Here is a 12,564-nt window from a genome sequence, read left to right as displayed (position 1 = left end):
TTGGTATAGAACTAATGGAAACACTTCAATCACTATTTATAGGTAAATTCATTGCATTAGCTACTTGTTCTTATTGCTCCCAAAATTGTACTCTTGTGATAGTTTAACTCCTCATTTTTTAGGATAAGAGAATCTTGACACCTCATGCTTAATATAAAAGAATCTTGATACCTCATGCTTCTAGCTCTTTGTCATAAGATATTTTGTGGCTCATTTTGTTTGTTTATAAGTAGCTTTGTAAGCTACTTGCCTTATAAATATGATAGTTTAATAAATGCTACAGCTGTTGGACTCTTTTAAGAGTACTTAATTTACTTACAAAATCTTGTATTTAAGGCTTAAACATTGAGATTTAGCGAATAAAGAAACTAGGGTGCTACAGATTAAGCCTCCATAGTACATTTTACCGATTTTAAATTTCCTTTACACATTAGATTAGATTTTTAGCTTAATTTTGGAGATTGGAGCTTACGAACTCTGGATTTGCAGCTACGGCCATGGAATGAATCTATGAATTAGAGAGTAATTGTATCTCCTTCTCCCTTCTATGCTTTATTCTATATGACGACGACCGCCTATAGGTGGTAGGGTAGGGTGTATTTCTTGATTCATGATTCTAGCTTATATTTCTAAGTTTTGATTGTTGATTTCAATTTTCTACAACTATTTGTTCCATAGATCTAGATTCTTTAAGTAATTTCATTATTTTAACTTTTTCCTTGGATTTGGTCATGTTTATTCTCTGAAATAGTGAATTTAGATTCATTTTCTTGTTCTTTGTCAACTTTGGGTTAGAGTTCATGCTTGCTAGATTAGGTTTTATTGTTGATTTAATGTCTTTAATAATCTAGATCTAGGATTTATGTGTTTTCTCTTGTTTAAATTGTTTTTCTCTTAAGAGTAGTTCTTGTTTAGTCATGTTTATTAGTTTAAAATCTTGTTTCCTGGATTCATGTTTAATTGAGTCATAGTTAAGGTGAATATTTGTAAACACTTAATTTGTATCAATCGGTTGTTTTAACTTTTAAGTAAACGGGTTCCCAATAAAATGGTTGTTTGATTAGCCGACTAACCTAAGTTAGGGGTTGTTAAATGATCACTAATCAATAATTGTTGAATTTAACAGTTGAGATCTAAATGAAAATTTGGTTGACTTGGATTAACCTATTGCTGACATGACTTTTATCACATCATGAAAATAAATGTTTTGATTATTTGGGAATATTTTGTCTTGCTTAATGCTTCTTTTTAGAATCAACAGATATAGAAATAATCGACCTTCAATTAAGAAAGGTTTTTGTCTCCTTGGAATAGGGGCAAAAGTAATGTTTAAATTTGGCAAATCCCACTTTGAAAAGTCCAAACACTGGTATTCACCATTTTAGATAGCATAGTGTAGAATTTAAGGTCTTTCAATTTGAGTTGCTAATGCTAATAAGATTGTCATTCAATTCTTGGTTTAGTTGTTAATCTAGTTCTACTTGCAACTTAGTTTCATATGTTTACTTAGCCATGTTTGATTCTTAATTTAGTTATGTTTTTTTTTTTTTGAAGTATATAATACTTATATACGTCAAATAGAACAAATAAATTCACACACCCTTCTCACCTTCAGTGCGGTTCGAACCCTTGACCTCCTAGGAGGCCAAAGACTCACATACCGCTAGGCCAAAGGCCCTTTGGTTTAATTTAGTTATGTTTAGTGTAGCTTAAGTGATTAATTGTGTTATTTGATTTCTAGATTTAGTCCAACCTTTGATAACTGTTTGCGCTCAACTAGCTAATACCATGAATAAATTTGTGCTTATTCCCTTGTCTCCCCGTGTTCGACCCATATGCTACGACACCGTGCGCTTGCGGTTATAAATGATTTTCAAACTCAAAAACTTACCTTCGTTTATTATTGACTCCAAGAAATTAATATTTATTTTAATTAATTTTATTGATTTATACTCGGTGCTCCCCCTGTTTCTGAATCTTGGCTCACCCCTGGGGGATGTATGCATCGTCATATAATCAGCTCCCTAACCCTCCCCCATCCCACCCTCTACCTATCTAGCTCCCTTCTTCTACCCACCTACACTAGCTATTAGTGCCTAACACCTAAATCTAATACCCCAGTCCTGCGTCTCCAAGCACTCATATCAAAGTTCATGTCCTCAAAAAAATGTGCATGGCTGCCATGTCTATCCTCTATACACCTTTAACCATTCAGCCATGGATGCTTAGCGGGTCATAGTGAATGACCAGATTCAAGGACATAAGGTGACCCTACTTTTTCAGGGTAAGAAGGGGTTCGAATCCCTCCTCGCCCATAACCGGCCCAAAAGGGAAGGGCGACCCCATCATCTCCACCCGTAGGAACTACGAGATTACCCTAAGGACGCCTTCGGCCTCCAGGGGTCACGGACCGACTTCACTTCAGTCACTAGCCCTGCCTTCGGCATCCCCCTCCTTGCGGTTAAGTCTCGCAGCAAACTAGTCTTCAATCTTTACCCTCTGGTACTAAACAAATAGTCAAGAGACTATGGATTTCAAACCTAGCAGCAAAATGGATATTGATTGTTGCATACTCGACATAAGCACCATTCTTTTCGTGGTACTCTGCTTAATTTTAAGCAATTAACAACTAGTAGTTGAATAAGTGTCAATTTAGAAGTTGGAAACTTAGCATTTTCGACACTCATAGTGAACGGGGAACCATATGAATAAGGGGGTATCTGTCTATTCAATTCAAGAAAACACCAACCAACCTCGGTGCCATCAGAACGGAGTCTAGCCAAGACCGGTATCTCATACTGGTATGCTCTTTCCCACTCAGGATTGCTAGTTATATCCCTAACCTAATCACAGCAAAGACCCAACTCGGAGTAAGTGCCAACACACAGATTAAGAACATTGAAACGACAATCATGGAGTAATTGAACCTACCTGCAACTCGACATCATGGAGGGAGTAGGAATCAGGCGAAGGAGAAGCAAGAGAGAAAGCAGAATGAAGTTTTTCTTTGAGGCCATCGCACAAACAGCAACCAGGCTTCGAGTAAAGTATCAGCTGCTTCCTTGATGCAAAGGAGGTAGAGTAACTGCAAGAGGTAACAGAACGGAATACAGGGCCATTCAGCCTCCGACTAAAGCTCATCATGGTCGCCGGCAATGTTTGTCTCCCTGGTAGCAACACAATCGCAGCGGCAGCAGCGGCGGCGCTAGCCATGTTCTTCTCTTCCCTCGTCCTCAATTCTCCAAAGTCCAAAAAATGGAACTTTTATATCTCTAGGATAAATACCACCCAAGTTTTAAGAGTTTCCATTTTGTACCCAAAACTTTATATATATTTTCCCTAAAAATCCTCAAGTTACAGTCGAGATAAAACCGTGATGAAATCTTCCTATTTCTGTAACATTTTGAAAGATCCTCCTCTCAAACCTAGCATCGACAAAGCAGTATCACCGGAAACATGGAGGATATAGAGGTGGTGATCCACCGGATTTCGTTTACCGTAACGGTGGTCGTACGCAGAAAAAGAAGGGTAAACCCTAAATTCAGAACCCATCCACTCCACGTACAACTGATCACCCAGGTTTGCTTTCTTCCTATATTCATATCCAGATTCCAGAGTGAAGCCCGATTTCCATTTCTTTGTTTTACCTTTTACCTGTTGATGCGAATTTTGTTTGAACATTCTCACCGCTTGATCATCATGTGTATTAGATTTTGCTGGATGGTTTGTTATAGAATGTTTAAGCGGTTAAAATGATCAAGAGACTTTTAGATACGGTGTAAAATAAAATATAATTGTTTGAGAATTTTTTTTAATGAAATTAGGGTCGTGAATAATTATGGAAGACATATGATACAAAATCATTTTTAGAACCGTTAGAAGTTTTTTTTGCCAGACAAGATTCACCTCTTAACTATTCAGAAATTATTTTTTTTATTGCAACTATTAAGAGGTAAACAAACAAACCAATAGAAATATGAGCCAAATCCCAAAAGAATGAATGATTTTTATTGCATTTATTTTGCTGAAAATAATATATAAACAGAATCACAGAAGCGTGTCCGATTTTGAAGGCAATCTCCTGAAGAAGTTGAAGGGTACCGATGGCATCCGGTTCCTAAACCGCGGATGTCGAAGCCAGTAAAGCCCGAACAGGACTGCAACCACCTGAAACGGAGTCACGTAAAGGAACACCGCCCACACCAATGCGATTATGATGAAGATGGCTGTAGCCCTCGAGTCTCGCCAGCTCAGCAACGCCATTGCTCTCTCTCCCTGTGTTGCCAAATCCCCGATCACCGTTTGAACACGACCAGCCACGCTCCTCATTCGGTCGTACCTCATCCTTACAAGTTCCGTCGGCCTTGAAGTCGGAAAAGTGTCGAATTCCTCATCGAGCTCATCAGGGTGTGTCATTTCCGCCTGAGAGATTCGGGCGTCCATGTGGGGTGGGGTTCGTGGACGGAATCGGTAGTTCCACAATCCGATCGCGAAAAGGTAAAGAAAGATCGTCGGCAATATCAGCTCCGGGTAGCAGACTAATATCAAGAACAGAACATGAACGAGGATGGTGGTCAACGGGTTTCTCCAGTGACAGATCCCGTCTAACCACCGGAAAATGGCAGTGACTCCCGACAAAAGCGACATAATCCGGTGGAAGTTGGCCTTGCTCCGCCGCAAGCTCCACATATGGTAATCCACATCGAGCATGTACTCGACGTTCTCTCGTTTGAGCGGCGGCTCGGCTCTCGAGAGCCGAGATGCCACGATTAACATGGCTTGGTGGCGGAGCCAGTCAATGTGTTTAACCGATATCGGCTGAACGTAGTGCATTTTGGGCAGCAGCGGCCGGCCGTATTGAGCCACCATGTTCACCCAAGCCACACAGGTGAACCGAATCGCCAAGTGGAGTTCACCATGTTTCTTTAAACCGGATGGCTGGAGAACCAGCAACGGGTAATAGTGGGTGTAAATCCGGTCAGTTTCCAACGTCGATAGCCGAATTCTAACTTTCCCTATTCTCTGGTCTCTCGATTCTTCCTTCTCGTTGATGTGGCAGTTGTCGAAAACACCGATCGTGATCACGGTACAAGGATCGTAAACTTCCCATGTGTACTGCTCGTTCCAACGTGGCGTGAGCGTGTTGAGCAACGTTCGGGTCCGAACCCATTTGTTTCCGTACTTAGCCACACAATACGCATCGGTCATTCGACCCTCTCGGATCTTCATGGGAAGCAGATTCTGGGCGCTTAGAATGCCGAGTTCAAGAATTCCGATACTTTGCTTCTTTAAATGCTTCGAAGATGGCTGCAAATCGCTACTAAAATGTGTCGATTCATCGAGAACATGATAACCAGCATCCAAACACAATCGAAGATGTATCTTGCTGGAAAATTTGACCTCTTTTTTCTTCTCGCCTTCTTCCTCCCAATGTGACGGTCGACCAAGATCGAACCAGACCGCTTCAAGATGCTTCTTGGAGTCGATTCGGGGCGGGATCGCTCTCACCGGAACGCTGGTCCGACCGACACAAATGTCTTTTCCTTGCCCGATCCGATCCTCGATGCTGATCGTAACGAACTCATCGAACGGTTCCGAGGCAACAAGCATTAACTCCTCCTGCCAAACGGGGTTCAAGTTTCGTACCTGTGAGACTCGGGTGGCTCGAACCTGGTTTCCGAGATGAATTTTGACGAAGAACTCCGGCAGGCGACTCCGATCTACCGGAATAAGATCCTGAGCTTCGATGACGTGAATTCTTAAGTAGTACAATTTAGGAGAGAAATAGACATTTGATCTTGTGTTTGCGAGATTATGATGACTAACGCCATGAGCATCGGAGTGCCATGCGCCGGGAAATGCCTCGTCGGCCTGAGTTCCGATCCAGACGGCGAGCATGAGCTCTCCTCTGACTTTCATCCCTCTTTTATCCTCCAATCTGTACCATTGAGGAGCTAAGGGACTGTCCGGCGGCACACGAAGTGGAACGTCGACGATATCAATTCCAATCTTCCCGACGAAATCGTCTTTGGTTAACAAATCCTTATCTTTCACCACCACTTCGAGCATGGTGGACTGCAATCGTTCTTTCGAGAATGCAAAAACCTGATTCCAAACTGGAAATTGATTCTTCTCGTGGTGTCTCGTAACCCCTTTGTAGTTTCCGAGCTTCACTTCGACGTACGGGTCGAGGCTGCCAGTGATGTCCATCACCGGGAGGTCTCTGGCTTTCACGACACTCACGTACAAGAAATGCATTTGCTCCACCAGATCGTAGGTTGTTGCCGTCTTGTCAGCTCCACGGAACCCCATACGCGCCGCCACCGGCGGCCGTGTCTCCACCAACCCGAAGTTCGGTGGTGGCTTTTGCCCTGGGAACTGCATATGCATCATGTTGGTTGGTCCTGCTCTCATGAAGTTGCTTTTGCTTTCGACGGTGACCGGAGGTGGTGCGGCCGGTGTTGGCCCACCTCCGCCTCCGCCGGTGCCGACAGAAAAAAAAGTTCTGACTTCTTTTTGTTTATCTTTGTTCTTCTTCTTGTTCTCTTGGCTATCCTCGTACTCCTCGTACTCATTCTCAAAAGGAAAATGATTAGTATTGATTTCTTCTACTACCGGTACCTGTTTGGCACTTTCGAAACGATCATTCCAATCATTTTCATTACGAACATGGTGGTGCTGGTTCTGTTGCTCCGGCTCTTTCGACGGCGGCGGCGGTGGTTGATTGGAGAAATACTGACCATGAACGGCGTAGATTTTAAGGGCGATATCTCCCCTAATATTAGAAAACAATCCACGTTTATCAAGTGGGTATCTCTGGACAGAAGCTTCAGATTCCGACAAGGGCACAGAGGCGCCGGATATCCGAACACGACCAAGAAAGTTGTTGTGGTTACCCGTTTTCCGATCATTATAAACAGTCACCTCGATGGTGGAAAAGGGCAGATTTCTGGGTTCGTCAACGTTGAAAACGAGAGTCTCGTTCCAAGCCGGATAGAGATCTCGAGTTTTGGTTTGGGTTCGCTGGCGTTGGCCGTCAAAATCGACTTCAACAAAAGGGCTGGCGGAGCCTTGACCATCTTTGGGCATAAGGTCGGTGGCGTCGACGACTTCAAGCATAAGTTTGGCCATGATGATTCCTATTCCGTCGGCCGGCGGCGGAGGTAATTGAGAAAAAGGGTGGGGGGGGTGGTGTTAATGACGTAGAGATCAAGGGATGAAGCAGAAGGAAAGAGAGGTGTTTTGGTGGTGGGGACCTACCATGGTTTCTGGTTTATCGTTTCCGTATATCTCTTTTGATTCTGTGGTGTGGGTGGAAGTGGGGCCATGGAAGAAGCAACCCAAAGTGATTATGTTTCTTTTTCGATTGAAAAGTAAAAATAAGACACACGCACACACTCACACACAGACACACTTCACTACGTTTTCAAATACTCCCTCCCATTCCCATTCTACAATAAATTAATTCAATTCGAATATACACCAGACCAAATCCTTACTATATTTATACATAAGTTACAATTTTGGTCCTTATGGTTTGCATATAGTTTCAATTAGTACATCAATGAATAATAGCGTTGTCGTCTGAAACACTCCTTCAGCTTCATCTTCATCATCATCCATCATTTTTGTTAAAGTTTTTAGATTAGGGGGAACAGATTGAAACTCGATATTGTAATTTTATCTGGTTGAAATATTAAATATAATTCAATCCCTAACAATGGATGAATGTTTTTGGTTTCTGAGATGGATCTGGTTGGGAAACTTGGCATACAATTTAATTTTAATGAATTTGTGTTGCATTAATTTAGAAATACTATGTTTATGTTTTGGTTTGGGATCTATAACGATGAAGATCATGATGTTCATGTTCATGTTTTGGGTTGTGTTCTTGATATAATGTTTTTGATTATACATTCTTTGAGTTTCTTTTTAAAGCTTTAGACACTTGTACTTATGCATTAAGTATTTGTACAATAGAAGTTCTTTTATAAATATAGTATAAAATGACCAGATTACCCTCACATGCTAGTCAGTTGGGGTAACATCCTTCTTACCGGACCCATATACCAAAACCAAAGCAAAATGCAAACCACAAGGGCAACCATATAACTAGTGAAATCGAGGAACGATAATCAGTGTTTCGGTAAAATGTAATTTATTCTTTCATATCCACTCACTGCAACTGAGTTTTTCCTCCATTTATAGTCGACGGAGTTGAGTATGCCAACCAATCCTCTGTACCTTGTTTCATTTCAAGATTCAAACACCAAAGCGGTCAAGAGGGTTTGATTCAGAGTCATGTTTGCATAAAATAATGGAGTTCAGCTTTTTATTGTGCTATCAGATTCATGTTTGCATAGACGAGTGGAATAGGTGTTCATGGTTTACAATTTCTTGGAGGCTTTATTAATGGTGGATCTCGGAGATTCTGTAAGAAGTGTGTTTGGGAACTGGTTTGTGGAGATGGACTGAAAGTTGGGAAAGGAGACAAAAGATCTTGGCCAAAGATGGTGATCGACAATGGAGATGGTGACCAGAGTCGTTTCTGGGTTTGTTGACCCATGATGGGGGATTAGGTTGATTTTACGTTCTTTAATGCATAATAACTTGTACTCAATCTGTAAATACTTGTATTTATGCTAGTTAATGAAAACTATGTAAAAGGATAAAAAAATACATCTAACTTAATTGACAAATTTTAACAGAATCGATGTCAAGGTCCAATTCCAAGTCAAAATGTAAATCACATGAACCCGTATTGTTAAAATTCAGGAGCATTTGTAGTTATATGTAAACCAGAGGGGCCAAAATTGTAGTTTACTCTTTAAACATTTACCTTCAATTTTTAAATCTTTTAAATTACGAAGTTAACAATTTACTATTAAATATGCATTAAATAATAAATTTATATTATATTATAAAATATTTGACAAAAACTCTTAAAAACTATTTTTTATGCATAAAGTACTATTTATTAATGCACATTACTTAAAACTCAAGATTACAAGTAATTGTGCGTAAGTACAACTTATTAAAACTCTAAATTTAAATTTGTGTAACTAACTGCAGATAAACATAATCAAATACAGGATAAACATCTCATTTTAAGTATAAAAATTCTAAAATATAATTAGAATAATCAATAAGTTCTAACAGAATACTTAGGGGGCGTTTGGGATTGCTTATCGGAACTGTTTTTTGACTTATTTCAGTCTGGCACTGGAGATAAGTTATTTTAGAGTGTTTGGGAAAAGAAAAAAAACTGCTTATACCAGTGCCAAACCGGTAATAAGCAGTTTTTGATAAGTTAATCCTTACTGACTTATGAAAAACAACTTATCACCGATTTACCATTTTAAACCTCTTTAAATTTATCCAAACATCATATACATCTCATCATCATCATCCCTTCCTCTCATCATCAATATCCCTTTCTCAAATATATTATAAATATATTATTTTTTCTTGAATTATTAATGGTATTGGTATAAATGTTTGTTAATTATTAATCTTATTGATATAAATTATTAATCTTATTAATATAAATTTTTCTCAAATATATTATAAATGACGAAAATAATTTTTTACATGTTAAAAAATCAAATAAGTTAATAAGCAATCTCAAACACTCTCATAAGTCAATAATATGGAAGACTGTCTTTTTTGGTAATTTTACAGATATAAGCAAAATTTGCCAAACACTAAAAAACAACTTATCAGCTTATTGCAGTTTGGTACCGCTATAAGCTAATCCAAACATTTTTTATAAAACTCCGGTTTGATACCACATAAGTTAATAAGTACTTTTACAAAAAAGCATAAGTTGTTTTAAATAAGCAATCCCAAACACCCCCTTAATTATTGACTTAAATAAAAAATAAATTATTTAATTATTAAACTTAAACTGAATTATAATTAAAAAAAATTATATAAAAAATAAAAACTTTTAAATAGTTGATTTCATATTAACGTTCATATATTTTTTTTCAAATTTATATTTTATTCAAAAATAAAATCATTATTGTTTTCTTAAAAACACATAAAATCGTATTATAACATTGACGGAGACAACAAATAAAATAGATTATTAAAATCGAGATGTATCTCGTTGCATTGCGCGAGTACCCTTCTAGTATTATAAAGCATTTGATAAAAACTCTTAAAAACTATTTTTTATGCATGAAGTACTGTACATTGATGCATATTACTTAAAATTTCATATTACAAGTAAATTATGTACAAGTATAACTTATTAAAGCTTCATGTTTGAATTTGTGTAATTAACCACGGATAAACATAATCAAATAGAAGATAAACATCTCATTTTAAAATATAAAAAATCTAAAATATAATTAAGATAATTATCGAGTTCTAACAAAAAATTTAATTATTATCTTTATAAGAAAATTATATTATTAAACCAAAAATAAAAAAAAATTAAATTAAAAATTACATAAAAAATAAGAAATTTTAAATAATTAATTTGATACTAATATCGATATGTTTTTGTCAATTTTTTATGATATCTTCAAATTTATATTTTATAAAAATAAAAATATCATCGTTTTGTTTTCAAAATCACATAAGATCATATTATAACATCGATTGAGATAAAAAATAAAATATTAAAATCAAGATATATCTCACTGCATTGTACGAATATCGTTCTAATAGATTCAAATATAAAGAGTAGCTGTTAACATTTCTCTCTATAGGTCGCCTAGTTGGAATATTTAGGTGCAAGCGACCCATTATTAGTGTAAGTTTTTGACTATTGATAATTTTTCTGACTGTTTTCTTTAAAACCAATGGCTGAACCAATCATCTGCATTTAACCGAAAAAACTAATACAATAAAATATTACATAAATTTAGATTTTTATTTGCTAATATAAAATTATAATTCATTTTTAATTTTCTTAATAATCAATAGGAATAGTCCTAGGTGTATTTGTTTTAATTTAATATTATAAATTATTATAATGTTTAAATATAAGTTTGTAATTATGTAAAGAAATATTTTGAATTTTTAGTTTTTTTTTTCTCGATATTAAATATTAATTTCTATACAAAAATACAACATTTATACTTGGTTCATATTTTAATTTTGTACATTATTTATTGTTGATTTGAATTTCAAATTTTCATTTGGTTTTATTTAAGGTAATCTGTATACTCTTGTAATATAGACAACAAAAATTCTCATACAAAACCATATGGATGGTGTCTGATTGGTTTGAGCTTGGTTCCAAAGGTTAAAAGTACCAGGAGGTCTCAGGTTCAAATTTAAGGAGGAATAAAAATTCTCTTGTGGCCACGGAGGTTCAAGTACGATCACTCTGGGCTACTTTACTGTCGAGAAACGAAAGAAGACTTCCATCTYCAAGTTTAACTCAGACGTAGCTCCCTTCTTTTTGGGTGTGAAGCAGTGTCAAACCAAAATCTGCAAAGMAGGTGGGAATTAATCAGCTCGCATAACGGGTCGGATATCCAGATTAATAAAAAAAATTCATGCAATTTTTTAAAATGTTTAGAGTAGCTTAAATATTATATTTTAATTGGTCCAAATTTAATAAATTACGACAGTTTAATATCAAAATGGAGTACACCTCATTTTTTTTGTCCTTGTGTTTTTTTCATTTCCTATTATAATTTTTTTTTGGTCTTGGTCCTCTTTCCCAACATAAATTAACTTATATCTATTAAATTATAGTATTTTAGGGGTGTTTAGGAATTGTTTGTTTAAAACAACTTATGATTTTTTTATAAAAGTGTTTATTAATTTATATGGTATTAAATCGGAGTTTTATAAAAAATATTTGGATTAACTTATGACGGTACCAAAATGTAATAAGTTGATAAGTTATTTTTTAGTGTTTGGAAAATTTTGCTTGTACATGTAAAATGACAAAAAAAACATTCTTCTGTATCTATTCATTGGAGATAGTTTGTGATCAAGAAATAGAAATCGAATATGTTGAAGCTACTATAATAAAAGGCTTGCAGTTTTTGTATGCTCCAGATGCCTTCATCGCCATATGCTTGCTCTAAAAAGTACCAGTGATAGTACAAATTTAATGAATTCTTTTTAAAGATTATACACTATAAGGAAAAAGAAATAGTCAGAATATGGTGCTTATGGGGGGGTTTAACAAAAGATGTACGCCCTGAGCGACACACGTGCTACAATGGTCGAGAAAAAGGGTCGCAAGGTATTGAGAAATATTGATGTTGGATAACCGATTTGGTGATGACCCATTAATCTGTTCTTCTATCCTATTAGTACTTACTAGTTATTCGTTTTTTTTGTATATTGGTTTCTTTGTATATACTTAAAGCCCTTGGCAAAATCAAAGACTAGCCGATGTGAAAAAAGAAGATCATCGATGCAGTACTGTGGATCAAATGTCTAAATTACACACCAAGCCCTCAAAGTAGCGAATTTGAAGATTGAAGATGTTTTGAATTTATTAGCCGATTAAAGGAAGATCTTCATGCACCGAGATTTATAAGTAGTTGTTTGAAGCTACTGATGCATCCAAAGAAGATCTCCCTACAGACT

General features: G+C 36.7%; 2 protein-coding genes across 3 annotated transcripts in view; both read right to left on the bottom strand.

Moving 5' to 3' along the window:
* LOC112514397 overlaps window positions 1-3,262 on the bottom strand; it is an 11,815-nt gene extending 8,553 nt beyond the window's left edge. The window contains exons 1-2 of one of the 2 annotated variants that reach the window (XM_025120845.1): window positions 2,932-3,262; window positions 2,754-2,843 (exon numbers count right to left, since the gene is read on the bottom strand). In XM_025120845.1, coding sequence (XP_024976613.1) covers window positions 2,754-2,843; window positions 2,932-3,213 — 372 coding nt within the window. In that variant the 5' untranslated portion in view covers window positions 3,214-3,262. The remainder of the gene's footprint in view (window positions 1-2,753; window positions 2,844-2,931) is intronic. The other variant, XM_025120846.1, reaches the window with a different exon arrangement.
* A 727-nt stretch (window positions 3,263-3,989) lies between these two features.
* Window positions 3,990-7,141, bottom strand: LOC112513986 (FT-interacting protein 1). The gene has a single exon (XM_025120245.1). It carries the CDS (start codon window positions 7,129-7,131, stop codon window positions 4,048-4,050), a length of 3,084 nt encoding a protein of 1,027 aa, XP_024976013.1. The 5' UTR covers window positions 7,132-7,141; the 3' UTR covers window positions 3,990-4,047.
* Between the last annotated feature and the right edge of the window lie 5,423 nt (window positions 7,142-12,564).

Source organism: Cynara cardunculus, assembly GCF_001531365.2.
Source record: "Cynara cardunculus var. scolymus isolate 2C chromosome LG 6, CcrdV1, whole genome shotgun sequence".
Classification (NCBI taxonomy): domain Eukaryota; kingdom Viridiplantae; phylum Streptophyta; class Magnoliopsida; order Asterales; family Asteraceae; genus Cynara; species Cynara cardunculus.
This window is presented reverse-complemented; position numbering and strand designations above follow the sequence as displayed.